The following is a 21,753-nucleotide window of genomic DNA, read 5'->3' on the forward strand; positions in this document are numbered from 1 at the left end:
GTTGTGTTATTTACATTTTGAACAGGTGTATACTATATTACAATAGTTCTATGATAAAAAATTCTCTGAATTGATATAACATTAAGAACATTATGATTACTAGATATGCAATAAACTTAAATATTTACATACTTTTGCTACAGGATAAACTGGTAATTACTTCCATGTCTAAAACTATACTATACAAGAAAATTCTATAGGTCAGGGTTTCTTAATAGCACAGCACTATTGACATTTTGGACTGGTCTTGTGCAATGTAGAATGTAGGAGTCCAGATACCTGACCTCTTCCCACTAGATGCCACAGCCCCTGCTCCCTAAACTTATAAACCAAAAGTATCTCCAGATATTGCCAAAAGTCCTGTGGGGGGCAACAGTAGGGGATAGCTGAGAAGCTACAGGGCATAGAATAGCAATACAACATAAAATTACTATCAAAAAGATAGTTTACTTTTTAAAAAATGGATGGAAGTGGGTACAAAAATACTAATTTAATTACAGATAGATACATTTTAAAAAGTTATTGTGAGATAACATTTCACAAAGCACTGGAAATTATATTATTTGTCATAATTTAAACATACGAGGAAGACTTTGGATGTTAGCTTGTATAATCCATTAGCCAAAAGCAATCTTTTTTTCTAAACCCTATTAATTTAGAATACTGAGGTTTTAAATATAACTCTAAGACTTTGTTTTCCCTTATGAGGAATGTGTAAGTTCCTGAAGAATATCTTTTCTGATAAGTCTAAAACTTAACTGAAAAGAATATCAGGACTTTTCAACTAAAGTAAAATATTTAGGGCCTCCCTGGTGGCTCAGGGGGTTGAGTGCAGCGCTGTGAAGCTGTCTGCAGCCTCTGCAGCTAGGGTTTGATTCCTGGCCGGCCAGGGAGATATTCACATGGCACAGCAGACCTCTCCTGCCTTGCCAGCTGCTCCCCTCAGCAGTGCTTTTCTTCTGTCTGCCTGTTCTGCTCCCTGCTATCTCTGGTGAATCCTCTCACCCTCCAGGGCCTCAGGCCTGTATCCCAGATCTTGTATAAATAAATCAATCTTAAAAAAAAAAAATTCTCCCCCCAAAAGTAAAATATTTAGATACTATGCAAAATATTCCTCAAAATTAAATTTGTATAGACTAGTAATCATTTTTAATTCCACTCTTCAAATGATCCTATATAAATTCCAAGGATTTGGAGGCTGAGTAAAGCTTAAGAACTGGAAAGACCTTTTCTATATAGGGAAGCAGTGCTGCCTTAATCCTTTTAGTAGTCTTTACATATAAACAGTCACTCTCAATAGTTACCAGAAAAAAATGCCAACAGAAACATTCATTTAACTATAAATATGTATATATTTATATATTATATTAATGTATATATATTTGTAGTTTTAAAGTCATTCCCTATAAACTATTTAGTTTTAATGGACCCAAGTAGAAGTGTTAGCGATAAGAAATCTGCAGTTTGGTAATTACTTTCCTAGTTTACAATTCAGCACCAGCAGCAAAGCTGACTTTTCTAGAGTAATCAAACCAAACGCTTTTCTTATGAAATCCTCATTTGAGAAATTGCTCACAAGGCCACATTGTATGGAAGGCAAGTTAAATTTAATTACTGCCAAAGCGACATCAAGTTCGAAGCTGTAGCAGCCAAATTTCTTGTCACTTTGAAAAAGGCTTGGAAGTAAATCTTCCAATCTGAATTCCATGTGTATCACTTAAAATTCACATCTATGTCAAAAAGATATAAAAAGATATTCTTATATCACGAAGGACAAAACATTAACCTCAACAGTACTTCTCAAGAGGCTCTTTGCCTTTGGGGATCAACTAATTACTAAGCACAATACAGAAAAGTCAATCTGACTACTCATGTGAACGCTCCCAGTGCTAAAACGAAAACGCATCGTAGTAAATTACACCTTCGCAGCTACTGCTAGAGTCCGAGCCCCCTAAAACTTATACCATAATAAGGCGCCGCAGTTCGTAGCTCTGGGTTATTTTTGCAGTGCGGCGTGAATCCGAGCCAACGCGCCCGTGTGGAGCACCAGGCGGTCCCCGGTTCCCATGGCGACCGCCACAGCAACGCGCGGCGGCCCGGGGGGAGGGGCGGGCGCCCGCCCCCTCCTCCGAGACCCTCCGGGGCGGCGCCAGGAAATTGGCTTCGCGAGTGAGAGGAAGCGCTTCAGCGCCGGGCTGGGAAGCGGTCCGGGGGCTGGGGGCAGACCTGAGCGCTCTCCCCCCGCGCCTTCGCGGCGGAGGGGGCAGGACCCCCGGCGACCCCGGGCCGCGTCGGGTCCCCCCTCATCTCACTTTTCCTCCTCCACGAAGTCTTTCGGGACTTCTTTTCTCCACGCGACGCAGGGACATTTCCGAGACCTCCACCAATAAGTCAGAGGTCAACGGGAAAGCCCCCAGCCGGGACGTCACAACTCAGCTCACCCACCGACTTCTCCACGGGCCTCCCCGAGCCGGGGCGCGCGCCCGGGGGGCGACGAGCTCCCGCCGGCAGCCCCGCCCCCCGCCCCCCGGCCGCGAGCCTCGGCGGTGGAAGGCGCGGGAGCCCGGGCCCCGCCCACCCGCCTCCGCCCCGCGCGCGCCATGGGGGGTGGGGGCTCGCGCTGGGCTCCCGCAATCTGTGGTGTGGCTTCTCGGAGAGCTGTTTCCACAGCGCCAGAAAAAAGGTCCCAGTAAAAGTCAGCAGCCATGAAAAATGAAGTATTACCGAGTATCCTTTCACCTTCAGAGCCGCGCGCTGAGCCCTCCCCCTCAGCCCGAGCCCCGCCCTCCGGGGCGGCCCCCGAGGTGGCCCCCGCGAGCCCGCGCTCACGCTTCCGGGAGGCGCGGACGCGCTCGCCCCGCCCTCCGGCCCCGCCCCCTGGCGCCCGCTCCATCTCTGGAGGGCCGGCGTGTGCGAGCTGGGGCGTGCGGCGTCCGGGACACGCGGGCGCCTCAGTCTTCCCACCTTCCTACACTGTTGCTACTTCCCGATGGGAGACATTCCTGCGTCTCCCCCCCTTCCGTGAGTCCCTCTTTCCCCGCCCCGGCCGCCCGCTCGCCCCTCGGGCGGACGGCGCCGCAGAGCGAGCAGTGCGCGTGCGCGCGCGCGGGCGGACGCGGGCGCGCGGCCGTCGGGTCCCCGCGCTCCCTCCCCCCCGCGCGCCCTCCCCCTCCCGCGCCTCTATAACTTGGCTGGCGAGGAGGAGGCGCCCGCGGAGTCGGAGGGCGGGGAGCTCGGAGGAGGGAGCTCCAGAGTTGTAGAGACTAGTGACTGGGAGAAGTCGCTGCCGGCTCGGGTCGCGCCTTCCCGCTCCCCGTCTCCCTCGCACACACCACTCGCCTCCCGCCCCAGCCCGCGCCCGCGCCCGCGCCGCGGGTCGCCCGGGGGCCCCTGCCCGTGGCTGTCAGAGTCTCGGCGCGGCGGGGGCGCCCCGGGGGTGCCCTCGCCCTCCCGGTGAGGGCGGACGGGCGGCGGCGGGCGGGATGTGGCGCCTGGTGCCCCCGAAGCTGGGCCGCCTGTCCCGCTCGCTGAAGCTGGCGGCGCTGGGCAGCCTGTTGGTGCTGATGGTGCTGCACTCGCCGTCGCTGCTGGCCTCCTGGCAGCGCAACGAGCTGGCCGACCGCCGCTTCCTGCAGCTCAATAAGTGCCCGGCGTGCTTCGGCACGAGCTGGTGCCGCCGCTTCCTCAACGGGCAGGTGGTGTTCGAGGCGTGGGGCCGCCTGCGCCTGCTGGACTTCCTCAACGTGAAGAACGTCTACTTCGCGCAGTACGGCGAGCCCCGCGAGGGCGGCCGCCGCCGCGTGGTGCTCAAGCGCCTGGGCTCGCAGCGCGAGCTGGCGCAGCTCGACCAGAGCATCTGCAAGCGGGCCACCGGCCGGCCCCGCTGCGACCTGCTCCAGGCCATGCCCCGCACCGAGTTCGCGCGTCTCAACGGCGACGTGCGGCTGCTCACGCCCGAGGCGGTGGAGGGCTGGTCCGACCTGGTGCACTGCCCCTCGCAGCGCCTGCTCGACCGCCTGGTGCGCCGCTACGCCGAGACCAAGGACTCCGGCAGCTTCCTGCTCCGCAACCTCAAGGACTCGGAGCGCATGCAGCTCCTGCTGACGCTGGCCTTCAACCCCGAGCCGCTGGTGCTACAGGTAGGCGTGAGCTCGGGCGGGGGGCGTCCTGGCCGAGGGGCCCCGCGAGTTGGCCGGAGCGGCTCCGTCGGCTTGGACCGGGCCGGGCCGGCGCGGCTGCGAGCGCGCGAAGGGGCGGCTCTCGGGGGCCCCGGGGCGCCCGGCGGAGTCGCGGGAGGCGACCCGGCGCGTGGAGCGTGGGCTCTTCCCCGCCACCGGGGCGCGTCTCGGGTCTGGCCGCGGATCCTTGAACGCCAGAGGGAGCCGGTCTCGCAAGCTCGCAAAATGTCTCTCCAGCGAGTTTTCTCGGGCCCTCCTCCTCGCCTTTCAGCTTTACCCGCCGGGGCTTGCCCTTGCCCGGCGCAGTCTGCTCCCGAGCCCCGGGACCTTTCTTGGTCTAGTGTTGTTCTTGCTTTTCGCCCCACTGTTACCCCACGTGGCTGGTCTAACTTCAGCACCAGTCTTTGTTTTACCCCGAGCTCGTTTAGCTGGTAGTCACTGGAGAAGCTTATTTTGGGGACAAGCTGGGGGAGATCAGGTCAGAGAGTGGGGCCTATGGTCTGGGCTGCGGTTGATGCTGGAGCTGTGCCTGGGGTGGGGTGAGGAAGAGGAGGAAAGAATGCGGAGTTGCTTTTGGGGCTGGGAAGGTTTAAGGCCCCGATGGGCATTTTCACCCTTGGTGCTGTGACCTGCCCTGTTCGTCTGATAATTAGGCTGCAGAAAGAAGAAATTCTAGGCCGGGTTGAGAAACTGGGAAGGAAGCTTCTCTCCTAGTTGAGTTATTGCCTGTCTTGACTTTATTTTGAAAGCAGTTCTTACTCTTTAAAGAGTAGGTTGGAACCTTATTATTAGTGACAGCAAAAAGAAAAGAACCCCCCCCCCAAAAAAAAAAATGTTTTCTTTTAGACTAGTTACTGAGAGTCTACACCTTCCCACTGGATTGTTGTGCGGGGTGCTGGGATAGTGGATACACCTGAGATGGGGGGGGTCTTGATCCCTCTGATAGCCTCAGGGCAAGTTAACTTGCTTTTCCCTAGCGCTTTCCTGTATTTTAAATACGAGGGGGAAATGACTAAATTCACCACAAGTAATTTGGGGGTACCTCACGCTTTTTCTAGCTAGGAATGTCACTAGGGTTTGTTCAGGACTTTTTTTTTTTTTTTTTAAATCTTAAGTGCGTGAATAGGAATGTGTAGTATTCATTTATATTGCTTGCTTACATTTAAAATTTCTTGTCGCCCCATAGCTAAGAGAAACAAACCAGCTTCCTTTGGTTAGTTCAGCCAGGTAATTCAAACACAAATACCTTGTCTCAAACAAAATATTCATGTGGGACTTTAGATTTTACAGTGTCCTAGAATACATGCAGTGAATGGATTTTAAAGATTTTAAATGAAATACTGCTCTCTTTTTAACAGTGGAAAACTGCTTAAATTTCCCTAGAAGAAATGACTTTATTTGGTAGTTCCAAATCTAGTCAGCTTTAAAACTTGAATCTGTATTTATGAGATAAATACACCTTTGAATTGAAACTTTTTTTTTAAGTTGCCTTTTCCTTTGAGAAATAGAAATCTTAACTGTTTATATTAGCAGAACCTTCTCCCTGGAGAAGGCTTTAGCTGAGTAGATAGTCTATCAAATTCTCTGGGATTCAGAATTTAGTAAGGGGCTGTCTTAGTGGTAATACACATAGTCACAACCTATTGGAAGAATTATTTTATTAGGTAATTCTGAGTATGATGTGTTCAAAACAACTAATATTAGATAAATATTTTAATGATGGTGTGTCCATTTCCTTATAAATATCATCATGACATCTCATGAATATGAGATACATTGACGCTTGGTTTGCAAAGGTGAATCTGTATTTTCCAGGACATTTTTAAGTTGTGTTGACATTATCAATTTAGGATTTAAGTGATAGTCAAGTGTGCTTCTATTTTATTTTCTGATTAACTCCTCCCTCAAACTTACCCTTCCATCATTTCTGTCTTTAGTAACAAACATCAACTTAGACAAAAATTGTTTACTTGTAATTTAAATTTAGAGATACAGTTGCTCTGAGTGGGTGGATGTTTGGATTATAGGGTACGAATTTGGTAATCTGTGAGATGTAATATATGTATCAGCATAGTTGGCTGTGACATTTGTAAATTGCATTTTTAATCAACCCAGTTCTCAGGAATAGTACTAATACTTTATAGCTAATTACATACTGTGTGAAACATAAATTTAGGGTCTTTAAAATCAGTCAGGTCATATTGGTGTGCTTAATTATTTTTTTTAACCTGAAGAGCAAGCAAGTAGAGGAGACATATTTTTAAAAAAGAGAACTTGGTAGAACTGCTACTTTGTTTATAGAACCTCTTTAATACAAACTATAGAGTTAAGTAAGAACAATATAATTTAGGGTTAATGAGGGCTTTTAAAAAAACCCTCTAAAATGAAAGGAATCTCAAATTCTGTTAAGTATGCAAGTTGCTACTAAAGTCAAATTATGATGATCATTACTTTTTTGCTAGCTAGGTAAACATACAGTTTAGTATTTATACAGATTTCTGTAAAACTTTAACGGATTATAGTTGTATTGGGATTGTTAATTGATAATGGTAGAAAAGCTCAGTCACTTTTAGTTATTTATATTTTTTGATTCGTGTATTTTTTTTTTTAATTTAAGAGTGTTTTACAGCTTGAAGAGAAACTCGCCTTTTTTTTTTTTTTTTTTTTTTTTCCAGGAGAGGGAGCTACTTATTGAATTTTTGGACTGCTGGTAGCTGGATTTTTCTAATATTGTTTCAAAGTTAACTACTCTGGGAAAAAGGTCTTCTGAACTTTGTTTAAACTGTTTTTAACAAAAGTTCTAATGTGGTAATTATACCTCCAAAATAACCACTTCAAAATTTCCTTTAATAAGGTGCTGCAGAAAGAACTGAAAAAGTTATGAATATTATGTAATTATTAACCCATTAAATTTGCCTCTCAATTTTAAGAAACAGTAAAAAGTAGTTTCTAATATACCTCAAAGGGAGACTTGAACAGCATTGTCTAAGATATGTTAACACGTATACCTAATATATCAATATTTAAGCTTTATAGATTTGTAGTATTTAAAAATATGAAAATACAACACTCTTGTCCCATTTTTGGATAGTTTTATTAGCTTATAGCAGCTTATCTGCCATAAAATTATCTTCTAAAACATTATTATGTTTTAGATATATGTCAAGCAACTACTCTATTTTGCAAATAAGCCATAATCCTATTAAAAATTGTGTTGGGAGATGATGTTGTATTTATTGTGTACTAGCATTCTTGAGGTGTTGAAGTGTTTGGCAACATGGAGGTTTTCTGTTACTTTATTGGTAAAATTTCTACCACTATTTGTACTTAACCTGTTCTTGAATTTATAGAAGGTGCGGAGTGGGTGGTGGAAGGATGGGGAGGGAGAGGAAGAGAGAGAGGAGACACAAAAAGAGAAAGAGAGAGAAAGAAATGGTGTCTGGATTTCCTGAAGCCCAGACTGTATTTTTGAGTATGTAGCCTACAGATAGCAAAGATGGTCTTACTGTAGAAAAAAGGAAAACGCTTAGTTTTTTAGAAGGGAGGATGTGGGGATTTGTTTTGTTATTATATTTGTAGGACTTTTTTTTGTCTTGATTTTTCCACATCTTGCTTTCATTAAGAAAATAAGAATTTTCTTATTTTTACAGTATGTGACTAATTTTAACCTATGGATTTTAAGTTTTTCAATTCTTGTAAATGACATAATGCAGGACATTTTATATAGTGTCTGAGCTGCATAATAAACACTCAGATGTGAGACACTGAATGAAGATAAGTAACCAACTAGTGCATTTGATTGTTCTGAAGTTTGTTTGAAGTGTGAATCACTTTAAAAAGAGTTAAATGGTTGTGACTATCAACCATAGTTTTAGTTATACTCTTAGTCCTTTCTACATTATAGGTCGAATTTTCACAGACAGCTTTTAGTGAATGTTGTTTTTGTTTTAAAAAATAGTTTCTGTAAAAATATATATATATTTTTAGGATGCATTGCCTCAAATTTTAGTTTTTTAAGTAAAAAACAAAAAATATTATAGCCATTTAGCTAATTGTCTTTCTTTGGATAAGTTGATGTGCTTTTATATGGGACTCAACTTTAATCTATAAAATAAAACTCTTGGCAGTGGAGCCTTTTGTTAAAAGACCCAACATCCTGTGACTCTCAAACTCTACTTCTTTTCTGAGCTAACTAGGGTGGCTTCCGGCTAGTGTATGGGCTGGAGGCCAGAACAGATAACCCTGAATCAAGCTTATCTTTCTACCCCCAAATTTTTATATTCTTGAAATCATAAACAACAAAAAAAAAAACTGTCTTTAAAGGAAAAAATTATGGGGCCAAAGTTAGGCAAGTATCTTGTGGGGTGGGTAGTGTTTAGAAAGGATGTTCCACATTTTGTCTCAGGAGTTCCTTTTCAAGCAACACCTACTTCTCTCCCACTGGCAGCAGCTGTAGTTACTGCATTCCCAGATTTAGACTGGTTCTGCTGACTAGGTAGTTTTGAGTAGAGCATTTTTCATCTACCAAATTTATACACTTAAATCTAGTTTTTTTTTTTATGTTTTTCTGGTTTTTCATTTACAGGTTCATTGACACTTTCGGCTTGTCCGTCTTGATAAAGCAAAAAATAATAACATAATTCTAAAGTTCTAAAAAGGAAAGACCCTTTTATTTCAGAAACATCCTGGAAGTTGAAAATTATCTTAAGAAGCCGCCACTTCCATCAATGGAGCAAAATTATTTAACATCCTGGCCTATTTTCTGCACTTAATCTATATATTTTTAACAATTACTAATTCTGAGGTCCTTCAGTATTTTTGTCTCATTTTTAAACTATTTTCCTTCATATTTCTACTACAATGTGGTTCAGTGCACAATTCCTCATGCATATTATTGAGGAATAGAAAAAGTCTATTTTGGGGGATCTGCCTTCTGTACATGGGTTGCCAGTTTCTCCTTGCATCATCAAACTGGTATTAATCTGTTTTTATGTCTCACGGTCTCTGGCCTACTTCTTATATTGCCATAATTGGCTGCTGGCTCATCACAGAATGTTGACTTTCTCTTTTCACTTTTTATTCATTTGTAAATATGGCATTTTTCTACATATATTATTAACTTTAGTAGTGTAAAGCATCTTAAAACTGTCAATTATAAGGTAAGATGAAAATAGTTTTTCATCCTGTTCATAAACCCTGGAAGGTTTTTAAATTAATTTAACTTAAATTATGTAATCAGATATTTTATGTAATTTGTATGCTTTTTGAAAATTGTATTTCAATAGGAAATCTATCTGTAAAATAGTTGGGAGCTCTTTGGATTCATGACCCTGGACTTAGTCCAAAGAACTGAATTTTGTTTGTTCTGTTTGGTAAATAGTTGCTATAAGTAAGGCATTTGGGTTGAAAAGATATTTCTGGGCATCAAATAACTTACTGTGAAAGGGCTAGGTATATAAATGACTGATTACAGTCAATATATTTAATAAGCCCTATAAAAAAAAAAACTTGTCAGATGACTCATTTAGGGACCAAAATCTAGATGTTCTTTATAGGAGCGGATACTATGGAAAATGTCACAGAAATTGACTTCCAAAGGTTGAGTGGGATGTTAGTCAGAGATAGACGTGGGAGGTAGGAAGAATGTTGGGAACAGCATTGATATAACATCCAGTTCATATTCTGTTTCACCACAAAGATGTTGGATGGTGTTGAGCAAGTCACTTCTTATTTCAAAGCTTGAGTTTTTAAATCAATAAAATGGGAATGTTATTACTTTTCCAATGGGATTTTTTTTTAAGGATTTTTTTTTAAAGATTTATTGTATTTTTTATGCATACAAGAGCTGGGGTACAGGCCAGAGGTGCTGTGGGGTGAGAGGATTCACCAGCTACAGAGTGAGGAACAGAACAGGCAGAGTGACCGAAATACACTGCTGAGGGGAGTCAGGAGAGGTCTGCTGGACCATGTGGGTAGCTCCCTGGCCAGGGATCAAACTCCTGCTTGCAGTGGCTGCTGTTAGTGTCATAGGTTGCTTCTTAACCCCTTGTGCCACCAGGGAGGCCAGTGGGATTGTTTTAAAGATTAAAGGGGATACACTTAGATTTATATTTATATAATATCTTTAATTTTTTTTTCCAAACAATATTTGTAAGCCTATTACTCCATTTTTAGACAGTTATGGTAGTTGAAAAATCCTTTGGCGTATTATGCTGATGTCTTCTAGAAACATGCATTTTACTCTTCTATGGCAAATATTCAAATGTTAAAATTCTCTTTACATATATACACATTATCAATACCTATAAAGCTGCTACTTCAAACTATAGTCTTTGGGGATGATAAATAAAAGAGGTGGGTAGGTTAAGGATTTATCCCACATGGAACACACTCTGGGATTTAGATAAGAAATCCATAATACAGAGCAAATAACTTAATTTTTCTTGTAAATCATTGCAGTTTAATAGTTCAATTTAGTTCACTGGTGAATGGTAAAGAAAAAATAGAGGTTAAGTCTGGCTTATTTTTGGGCATCTTAGGTGCTAAGACAGAATTTTAAAAGATGTATTATTTGAGGTTAGCATGATGCTTTCAGGGTCTTCTTTCTAGCTTAGTTAGTGTTTTTGACAATGAAATGATCTGACAATAATTGTGTGGTATTGCTCAGTAATGCCAGAAACTGATCCTTTACCCCCGGGATAAAGATAACCGCAAGGCACAGTTTGTGCAGCCTTAGCTTTCTGGGGCATTAAGTGTGGATGGCAAATAAAGAATGAGGTAATTTTGGGTTTTATATATTTTTTTAAAAAGAGAGCAAATTGGGTAGTTGGGTAGTCAGTAGTCAGGACGAGTGACAGATTAACTGAGCTATGAATGATGAGGAAAAAGTCGATGGTGCAGAATTGGTGGGGTGCAGTATTTAATTTAGGCAAGAGATGTGGTAAAACCAAAGGCCCCAACTCTGGATAAGCATGGGACTAGGGAAGTGTGGTAAAATTTGTAAGCTCCTAGAGGTAGGCAGGGACCAGATCCTTATAATCATGCTTAATGAGTTTAGGATTTTATTTTCAGAACAATGGGAAACAATAAAAGTGTTTTCAGCAGGGTCTGGTTTGTAGAGAGGACACAGGAAGGGTGTGTTGCATTAGATTATGAGGATGAGCTGGAGGGTTTGGATTACATTGGTTGCAGTGTAGGTTATGAAAAGGGGTAGGACTCCACTATATTTTGGAAAACTAGCTGTCAAGGCTTGTTTATGGTTTTAAGTATGGTGAGGAGGAACCAATAAAGGATAGTTCTCAGGATCTTGGTTTAAGCAACTGCTGTCTGAACAACTGCTTTTGACAGTTCCTTATGATGAGGAACCCAGAAAACAAGTGGCTATAAGGTTGGGGAGCCAAGAGTTTTGTATTGGCTGTTAAATTTAAGGAAATAACAGGAACACAAATCTATTAAACCAAGATGCCAGGTTTTTAGCTGAACAAGATACTTTGCTGTTTGCTACTAGCTGGTATCTTGTTATTCTGAAGGACTGTGTTAATTCAGTTTGTGTTCTAAAGGAACTGGGGAGGTTGGCAATCTCTGTTTATCAGACTGTTTAAAGAAGTCAGATCTTGACTAAAGAAAGTATGGTAGTTTTTTTTAGGTCATTGAATCCAAGTTATCTTTATTTTGGAAATTTTGTTTTATTGAGCTAAATGTTTGACTTTGGTGTTTGTTGATATATTATTTCAATTAGTGGATCACAGGCTGGTTATGAGAGTAGGTAAGGCAAGGTCAGTTGAGACTAGTAAATTTATGCATGTTTAAAATTCATGGTAAAGTGATTTTGGGGGGGAGGTGGAGGGAAAACATTTCTTGAAGTATTCTAAAAGATGATTTATTTCTATGAAACTTGAGTAGATATTTTTGTTGTTGATGTGTTTTACTGTTGGTTTCCAATTTTAGATACAGCTGTTGGACATGATATTCAGTAAAATAACATAACCTTGCTATTTTCAAGGCATAACTTAATATTGTTGGAATTATAGGTGGGTGGAAAATGGTATTCAGAAAATTATTTAATGAATAAGTATGACTTGGAAATCTTGATTAAGATTATACAGCATTTGCAATGGATTTTGACCATTACTTGGCAGTAGAAATTAAAAGCTTTGGTTTTAGGGAAATTTTAGTAAAAATTGGGTAACCATTAAATCATCCTAGTAATTTTACTATAGTCTCTCTCCAGACAGTTCACAAAACTGTGAACACATTAGTCTGTCACCAGTACAGTTGACTAATCTCTATGAACAGCTGTTATAACATGCATTACTACAATGGGATTTTGTTCAAAATTAGACTTTTCAAAATAATTTTGTAACTTAAATTGAACCTCTAAGCATTTTCTATGCTTTAGATAACATTTACTAACAGTGTTTTAGAATTTAAATTTATGTGTGTGCAGAAATGCCAGTTCTAGCAAAAACCTTTAACTTTTAGATTATTAATAGATTTTTAAGTATGTTTCTTTTGACTAAAAACTTCTTCCTGTTGGAAAAAACCTACACCAAACTAGTTTTATAATATATCTCTTATTTTGTAGTCATACATTTTATCTCTTTAGGCAAATAGAAGTTATAGTTCTTTTAATGGATTATTGTGAAGTAATGAATGATTATAAAATATTTTCTTGAATGAAAGGAATTAGATCTTTTATTTATTTTTTTTAATTGAGGTAACATTAGTTTTCAGCACTGTGTAAACCAGAGGTATAGATTTATACCTCTTCAGATGTGTTTTTAGCTTGCAAAGCTTACTTTTTGGTCATATGGGGAGAAAAGAAAGAACACAAGCACTATTAGTTTCAAGTCATTCATTGTTAAGTAAATAAATATAAACCCACTGGCTCATGTATTTTTACTTATACATCACATGTCTTCTTTTTATGGCTATTGTTCAAAGAGCATTGTAATGGTATAAAAACTTGTTTTTTAGAGTAATGGTATATACCACAGGATATTGGTTTATTCTAGTATGTAAGATACTTTTGAACATTAAGGTTTTGACATTTTTTTTTTTTTCATAGCATGTAGATCAGGTTGAGGCATTTGTGTTTTATTCTGTAAGTCCCATTGTGGTCTATCTGTCCCTTACCTCCCTCTCCAGACTCCATTACCTCAAGCCATTTCCTCCTCTTACGTTTTACTGCAGCTGCTTGAGCATTTTATTTCAGTGCTGAGAAGACAGTTTCTGGCTGTAACATGTGCCTGGAACATTCTTACTGCCCTGTCCCCAGTCTGTCCAATACTATACTCATCCTGTAGATCTCAGTCTCAGTGGCACTTCTTACAGAGGGTGCTCTTTACCACAAGGTCTAACATAGGTCCCTACTTTTCTTCCTTAGCATATTTTGCTTTTCCAGAGTTATAACAAATTCTGTAATTTATCGTTTATATGTGTTTTTATCCTTCTGACTCAGGCTGAAAATGCTTCCTGATAAAGGGGCTATGTTTTATTTACAACTGTTGGTACTTAGATTTATATGGTGGAATTAGGCTTGATCCAGAAGTTTTTAGTTCAAAATTTGTATTGCTTTCATTCCACAGTAATTCTCACTGCCTTAACTTCAGCTATATGAGTAGTCAATGAAATGTGGGTTAACCTACATTCCCTTATCTGTAATCCCAAAGTTTAAAAATCCATAGAAAAATGGATTTTATTACATTAAAAATGAAAAAAATGACATGAGATAATTTGTGTACTTTATTCCACTTAGAATGACTATGCTTACATTATTTTTGCAATGTAACTTTTTTTTTAAAAGATTTATTTATTTATACAAGCACTGGGCACAGTCAGAAGCGTGTGAGGTAAGAGGATTCACCAGAGCCAGAGTGGGGAACAGAAAACGAAGCACACTGCTGAGGGGAGCAGCGGGCGTGGCAGGAGAGGCCTATATACCATGTGGGACCCTCACCGGCGGCCGGGGATCGAACCGGTGCTGCGGAGGCTGTGGGCAGCTTCACAGCCTAGCGCTCAACCGCTGCACCACCAGGGGAGATCCTGTAACGTGTTTTCTTGTGGGTTGCTGCCCTAGCCTCTCCTGGAGATTGTCGCATGATATGAGTTTGATGTATATGCATTGCTACCTTTCCAAAAATCTGAAAATTTCTAAAACAGAAAACTATTGGATTGAGGTGTTGTATTAGCCTGACTGTACTTCTTACGACTTTTAAGACATTATAGATAAATCACTTAGTGCTGTTAGGTTTACTACTTAGGTGTACCCTCTGCCTCTAGAATTCTTTGTTTTCACATCCCCTCTGTTGATCACATTTTAAACTGTCATAGCATTTGGTTCTGATCAATATTTATGTGATAGGTTACTTTGGCATGTGGTACTTACTATAAATGAAATGCAAATTGCAGTGCTTTGTTTATGTGTTTTAAGTTTTTGTATTTTTGGTGCTTGTGAGTGCTCTTGAAGTTTCTTACAGCATTTTTGCCTTTTTCAATTTTGAGTAACTATATATTCCAATGTAAATTAGAAACTACTAGAGGAGGGCCTCCCCGGTGGCGCAGCGGTTGAGCACTGGGTTGTGAAGCTGTCCGCAGCCTCTGCAGCGCCGGTTCAATCCCCGGCCGCTGGGCGAGGGTCCCACATGGCGCGCAGACCTCTCCTGGCGCCTGCTGCTCCCCTCAGCAGTGTACTTTGGTCCTTCTGCCTGTTCTGCTCCCCACTCTGGCTCTGGTGAATTCTCTCACCCTCCTGTGCTTCTGACTGTACCCAGTGCTTGTATAAATAAATAAATAAATCTTTAAAAAAAAAAAAACTAGAGGACAGTAAAAATGAATTTCTGATTTAGTGATTCTTAGCTTTGTTTGGGAAGTGTTCATTATTTGTAGATACTTTCAGAAGGTCATACAAAATTAAGCCTTTTTTTTTTTTTGCCTTTGTACAGCCTTAAACTTATATTCTAAAAATTTTATGTATTACACTTTATAGCATTTACTCTTGATAAAAAGCCCAGAAAAGTTAATTGAAGTGCATCTAATCCATATAGAATTTAAACCATTCATATTTAAAGGCATTTTTGTCTTCAAATGAAAAGTTTTATACATGTTTCCAATTATAAATTATTCATTAATATTCTCACATTTTATGTCAGATTACAAAATGTAATTATTGTTCCAGGTAATTTGAAAAATTAATAAAAAGAATAAAAATGAATGAAAAGATTTAGTTTAAAATAAAAGTGGACGTCAGCAGTAAACTTACTCTAGCCACTATGTTTTATGCACTATGAAAGTTTGGTAGGTAATCAAGAAGAAATGAAGTTTCTTTCTGCTTGATATATTTAATAAAATTCATGCTATAATATCTTAAGTTTTGTCTTGCAAACTGCCTGACCACGGCAATTTAGTTCTAATCCAGAATTGTTTTAAATACCAATTGTAAATAATTTGGCCAATAAAAAAAATTTTCTCTGTACTGCTATGTGTTCAGTAGACTATTGTTCTTAATGAAATTTGACTGTTTTGATTACACAGTGAAAAATTTTCATAAGAACACGTGGTACAAAATAGTTTATTAAAGTTTTTCTAAAAGATTAGCCAGCAAACTATTAATACATTTAAAAAAAATACAACGCTCTTCTTAAAATGAGGCATAGCAGGATTTCAGCCAACAGTGTCAGAAATCACTGTGTGAATATAAGGTTGTTCAGTATGACTTTTGTCATACATCTTATCCTTTTCTATGAGGATCTTGGGTAATGAAGTGTGTATTTGACTGTCATTTGCCAGTTGGAAAGGTTCCAAAAACAGAGAGACATGTGCACATGTTGGCAGGGTTCCCTTTCTCCTGTTGTCAAAGACCATTTTATTTTCACAATGATACGTTTGTATCTGTTCTATAATATGGTATATGAATAATATACCAATAATGTGTAGCATTTTTTGTCTTACTTTTTGTATGGCAAAATTGTAATCTTTGCATATTTACTTATTTTTGGTGCTTCATATTTTATATCAGGGACTTTATACATATCTAGTTTTGAGAGACAGTTAAATCTTTTACAGTCATTTTGTCTAAATTTTCAAGGTTGTGGAGAATTTTAAGTTGGGAAGAAAAGTTGAAAATAATATGTGATTAGAAATAGTTTTTGCAGTCCACATTGGGCATGAGCCAGTCTGTCACTTCTCCAGTGCTCAAAAGTGTTCTCAGGAACAGAATTCAGAATGTGTCTTCCTGTAATTGCCAACGAATCATAGATACTGCCTCTGGGTTAAATTTGAATCGATAAATTTATTATAGTTAAAGAACCATATCTTAATTATTAATTCATAGTGTTTTATCACAATCCTGCTGAAATTAAAATTAAAAGACATATACAAAGAGCTAGTACAGTTATTGTGCATTGATAGACTTGGAGCACAAATGTATAAATGGGTGATATGAGATGGAGTATAGTGCTAAATATCTTTTTTGTCTTAAAGTTGCTAAAAGTGTTAACCTAAGAGTGTTATTAGAGATTTGGTGATTGTGTAGAAGCTCGATGCAAGATTAATATCTTTTCTTAAGGGGTTCTAGATGAAGAGCCTCATCTCTTGCTTTTTTAATGTATATGTAGATTTTTTTTTGTGGTAGAAGGTGGACATATTTATATTCTGTGGTATTTTGTTTCCCATATAGTGTTGTATAAACATCATCTTCTCATAATAATTTTTTTTTCCAACTTAAGGAAAGGTACTAGGCTGAGTTAATGTCCTAAATCACAGTCCCTCTTGTTGTGTGTTTTTCAAGAAGTCGCTTAAAGCATTACTTCCCAGCCTTGATCACTCCAGTTCTAATTTAGGAGGTAGGTGTTTGAGAACTCGAAAGCTTAGATAAAGCCTGTCACTTTAAGTTGAACATAACTTGTTGATGGTCATGAAAGATTTTTCTTTTGATTTTAGGATGATTCTCCCAGTAGTTATAAAATCCATTGGAAAAGCTTGTGGAGATTAGGAGAATAAATAATTTTGATGCTGAACCAAGATGAACGGAAAATGCGATCAGAGAAAGGGAAACAAGATTAATTTGGGGCAAAAGACGATGGAGAGGCCATTGCATTGATAGATATCAGATTGCTCTTTACCAAACTTTGGATGTAGGTTAAATGACACTTCCCAAGAGTCCTCTGAATGCTAACGTTCTTTGCTTTTGGATTATTCATTGTTCTCTTAGGACCTATGCCACTTCTCAGTAACTAACACATACTCAGCTTAGTTAACTGTCTGCATTGTACAATGCCTGATAAATATATATGTACTAATAAACTTGCATTGCTGTCCATTTAAAAGGAAGGGTTGCTTGATTGTGTTCCCCAGAAGTGTGTGGGTCTGGAGACCCTTTATGAGAAAGAATTCACTAGAGGTTAAGTGAACCAGACAAAGCGTTATTTGAGACTTGTGCAAGAGGGAACCCCAGTGCTGGGAAAAGAGAATTAGAATGGCTTCTTGAGGGAGTCAGGAGATATTTACAGAGTAGGTCCCTGAGGTGCACCAGAGGAAGAGCAGGATTGTACCTTGTTCTGGGCCGTGCTACTCCCGAGCATGAGCCAGATGGGTTATACTCGCCGTGCACACATCTTTTCCCTCCAGGATCCAATGATTTTTTTCTGACTTGGTGCTTTTGGTCAGTCGGTGGTCCAGATTGTTTGAAAAGATACTGGGATAGGGCTCGCCAGTTAATGATTTGGTATGTCTGTTGAAACAGGTAGTTGAACCACTGAGCCTAGCTCAGCCATTGTTTAGTTCCCTTGTCCAAAGTCTAACTTTACTGGCTCGAAGTTTCTTTTGCCAAATGTATCCCAACTGCATTTTTGTAAGTAAAAAATAAATAAATAAATAAATAAATAAAGGAAGACATACAAATACTTTTATATTTGGTAATAAAGAAGTTGGCTAGTTCATCAATTTAGTTCTGAGGCATTGGTAAGACTGCTTTCATTTTCATTTTATTTATTTACTTTTATTAATTGTAACTTAATTAAAAACAAATTTTATAAATTTTTACTAGGTAATATTGGTTTTACAACATTATGTTACAGATTATAGTTCACTTCACTTCTCTTTTTTTTTTTTTTAAGATTTATTTAGTTATACATACAAGAACTGGGTTACACAGGCCAGAGGTTTGGGGGGTGAGAGGATTTACTGGAGACAGAGAACAGGCAGACTGACTGAAATACACTGCTGAGGGGAGCAGCGGGTGAGTGGGGAGTGGTCTGCTACGCCATGTGGGTCACCTCCCTTGTCGGGGATTGAACTTGTGCTGCTGTAGTTATGGATAGCTTCATAGTGCTGTGCTTTAACCCCTCGCGCCACCAGAGAGGCCCCAGTTCACTTCTCTTCTGATCTGTTACCACACCACACCTTCCACCAACTATTTTAGATTTATGATATGAAGTTCTCTAAGTAACTTTTCCCCAGGTCCATAATAATGGTATGGGATAGAAGTCAAACTTGTCCTTATTGATCTATTGAATATAATGAGAAAATCCAGTTTCCTGTCTAGTAGCAATCCACTGACAGGATCTGTGGGTAAGCCTAGGATATCTTCATTGGAATCTCTTATAATAATAAGATAATTCTTTCACAGAGTTTTCCATCTGATGAAGGTTGGCCATTTGCAAAATACCTTGGAGCTTGTGGAAGGATGGTGGCTGTAAATTATGTTGGAGAAGAACTGTGGAGTTACTTTAATGCACCATGGGAGAAACGAGTTGACCTTGCTTGGCAATTAATGGAAATAGCAGAACAGCTTACCAACAATGACTTTGAATTTGCACTCTACCTCCTGGATGTCAGCTTTGACAATTTTGCAGTTGGTCCTAGAGATGGGAAGGTAATCATTGTGGATGCTGAAAATGTTTTGGTTGCTGACAAAAGGTTAATTAGACAGAGTAAGTATATAATTTTAGACTTCTTATTTGGTTCATTTTCATTTGTCAAATAATGTCTACATTTATATAAAGCAAACCTTTAAATTCCTCCTTAGATGGCAACCTTGCATCTTAATTTGCTTTATTTGGCAAGTACCAGTAAACAAATACTACTTGATTATTAAAGTGCTAGAGAAGTTTGTTTTCATAAGCCTTTCTATTGTTGGAAACTGCTATTTCTCCTTTTCATAGCATTTCCTGCAATAATATGCTTACTGATTTACTTTCTAATGATTGTTCCACATCTACTGTCTATTTTTTGCACTCTTACATACCCTTACCCCCCATAGAGTAGGCATTTGAATTATTATTTACTGAATGATTTTTTTTTTTGCTTCTCTCCTGTCAACCTCTTAAGATTTAAGTTTGTCCCCTCAGTTTTTTTTTCCTTTGCGTTCAGCATGCTTTTCCAATACAATTCAGCTATTCTTTTTGCTCCATCAAGCATGTGTATGCTAATGGATTCAAAATATCTGTAAGGTACCTTTGACCTCAGAGTCATCAGTTGTAAGTCTGTTTGTAGTTGTATATATGACATGCCGACTTGACTACTTAATAGCTAGTTTATATTTACTCTATTGGCATATATATTAACACTATATTATGTTAATAGTATCTGCCTTGTCATCTTTAAGCTTAACTAATGCATTCACCTTTTAATTTTTGTCTCTAATTTAACTGTCCATCCTCTCCACATGCCTGTCTCTCTTCATAACTATAGGCAATTTCTCACCATATCCTGATCCCTAAGTCCACAGCTTTGCATATACTATACAGAGGGCCTGGAATGCTGTTTTATATTCTTTCTTTTCATTCTTGCTTATCTATTAAGTTCTAAATCAGATGCTTTACCCTGTGAAACCTTTTACAGCCCAAGGTAGAAGTGTGTGTCAGACGTGCCTATGGCACTTTCTCTTGTGTGACAGCAAGTTTCCCCTTTGGCCGAACCCTGGGTGGTAGGTTCTTCTGCCTGGTATTGGTGGACTCCCAGTGAGTGAGTGTGTGAATTAATCTATTTAAATTGTAAACATTTATAACACAATTTTAGTAAATACTATGTTAATTACTAAAATGTTTTATTTTTACAAGTAATGAAAACTCTTTTAAGATGCATTTTTCTGTTTTTTCCCCTTTACCAGATAAACCTGAAAATTGGGATGTATGGTATGAAAGCAAATTTGATGACTGTGATAAGGAGGCTTGCTTGTCATTTTCAAAAGAAATTCTTTGTGCTCGTGCCACTGTGGACCACAATTACTATGCCGTTTGTCAGAACCTCTTATCCAGGCATGCCACCTGGCGTGGCACTTCTGGAGGACTCCTACATGACCCACCAAGTGAAATTGCCAAAGATGGCCGCCTCGAGGCCTTGCTGGACGAGTGTGCCAACCCAAAGAAGCGCTATGGCAGATTCCAGGCTGCGAAAGAACTGCGTGAATATCTAGCACAATTAAGTAACAACGTGAGGTAGTCTATGATGAACTTTTCTCCATTTAGATAGCACTGGCAAAAACTAAACCACCAAAAACTATCTGGAAAAATAAAGTTTAGAAGCATTACATTAAGAGGATGATAAACTTGCACTGATAGATTTTATGTTAACATCCATCCAAATATAAGTAAGATGTTACTTCAAAATCACAGAATGCTTCTACAAAACAGTTTATTCTGACACTTTGGAGACTTGAGCTGTCATTGACTGCTTTGCACCCCTTGATTGCCTGGGTGGATTAAAGAATATTGTTAAGCTATTGGAAATGAGTCTGATAGTTACATCAGCTTGTGTATCAAAGGGTACTTGGTACTTGACATTGTTTGCGTTACTATCATGATTTTGTGAATCTCTTGCATTTTATTTTGAATGACAATTTAGATTGGCCTGTTTTATAGGCCGCTTTTTCCTTCTGATATGTAGGGTTTGTTTCTCCCCCATTTTTTATGTTTTCTGTTAATTTTTACACATTCAGGTTATTATAGGTGTTTGCTTAAATTTTGACTAGTTTTCCTTCAGTGCCATGTGGTGCACATTTACTAGGGCAGGATTCCCAGGTTTATTGTCATTTTTTCAGAAAGCTAAATAGTTGATTATGTAAATACTTTTCTCCCTACCTTCTGTGGTTTCACCATTGCATGAGATCATTTAAGGTTATTTAACAGTTACATCCCCTTATGCCAATAATATAAGTGTATACTAAACAGGAAGTTTGGCATATGTTGAAAAAAATGATTTTGTTCTTTAAAAGGCTTTAAGAAGAGTATACTAGCAATCTAAACCTTGATGTTCATTTTGGTTGAGAAAAAAATATATAACCCAGTATTTTTTAAATGCTAACTAGTCCAAGATAGTAATGCATATGCCAAAGAATATTAGATTTAAAAATTGGTTACTTGCCTATTCTTAGGATCCCACTTCCACTACTTTAACTGTCATTATTAAATTCAGATCTTTTTTTTTTATGTTGATAAAGTTAAGCTACTGCTTTCAAACATATATAATTTAAGGATAATCTTTCATTCCTTAGTAGTTTTGCAGAAATTAACATGGTAGTCATCCTTTAAGTTTAATCAGGCATCTTAATAAAATACTGATGGACTAGTAATTTTTA

The 21,753-nt window shown here is 39.5% G+C and overlaps 1 protein-coding gene across 1 annotated transcript; it reads left to right on the forward strand.

Annotated features, from left to right (window-relative positions):
• Positions 1-3,333: 3,333 nt before the first annotated feature.
• DIPK2A (divergent protein kinase domain 2A) lies at positions 3,334-20,618 on the forward strand (the record flags this gene model as incomplete). Its single annotated transcript, XM_084231178.1, has 3 exons — positions 3,334-4,139; positions 18,805-19,108; positions 20,287-20,618. The coding sequence occupies exons 1-3, from the start codon at positions 3,483-3,485 to the stop codon at positions 20,616-20,618; spliced, it is 1,293 nt and encodes a 430-aa protein (XP_084087304.1). The 5' UTR covers positions 3,334-3,482.
• Positions 20,619-21,753: the final 1,135 nt, after the last annotated feature.

This window comes from Talpa europaea, assembly GCF_964194135.1.
Source record: "Talpa europaea genome assembly, chromosome: 4".
In the NCBI taxonomy this organism is placed as follows: Eukaryota; Metazoa; Chordata; class Mammalia; order Eulipotyphla; family Talpidae; genus Talpa; species Talpa europaea.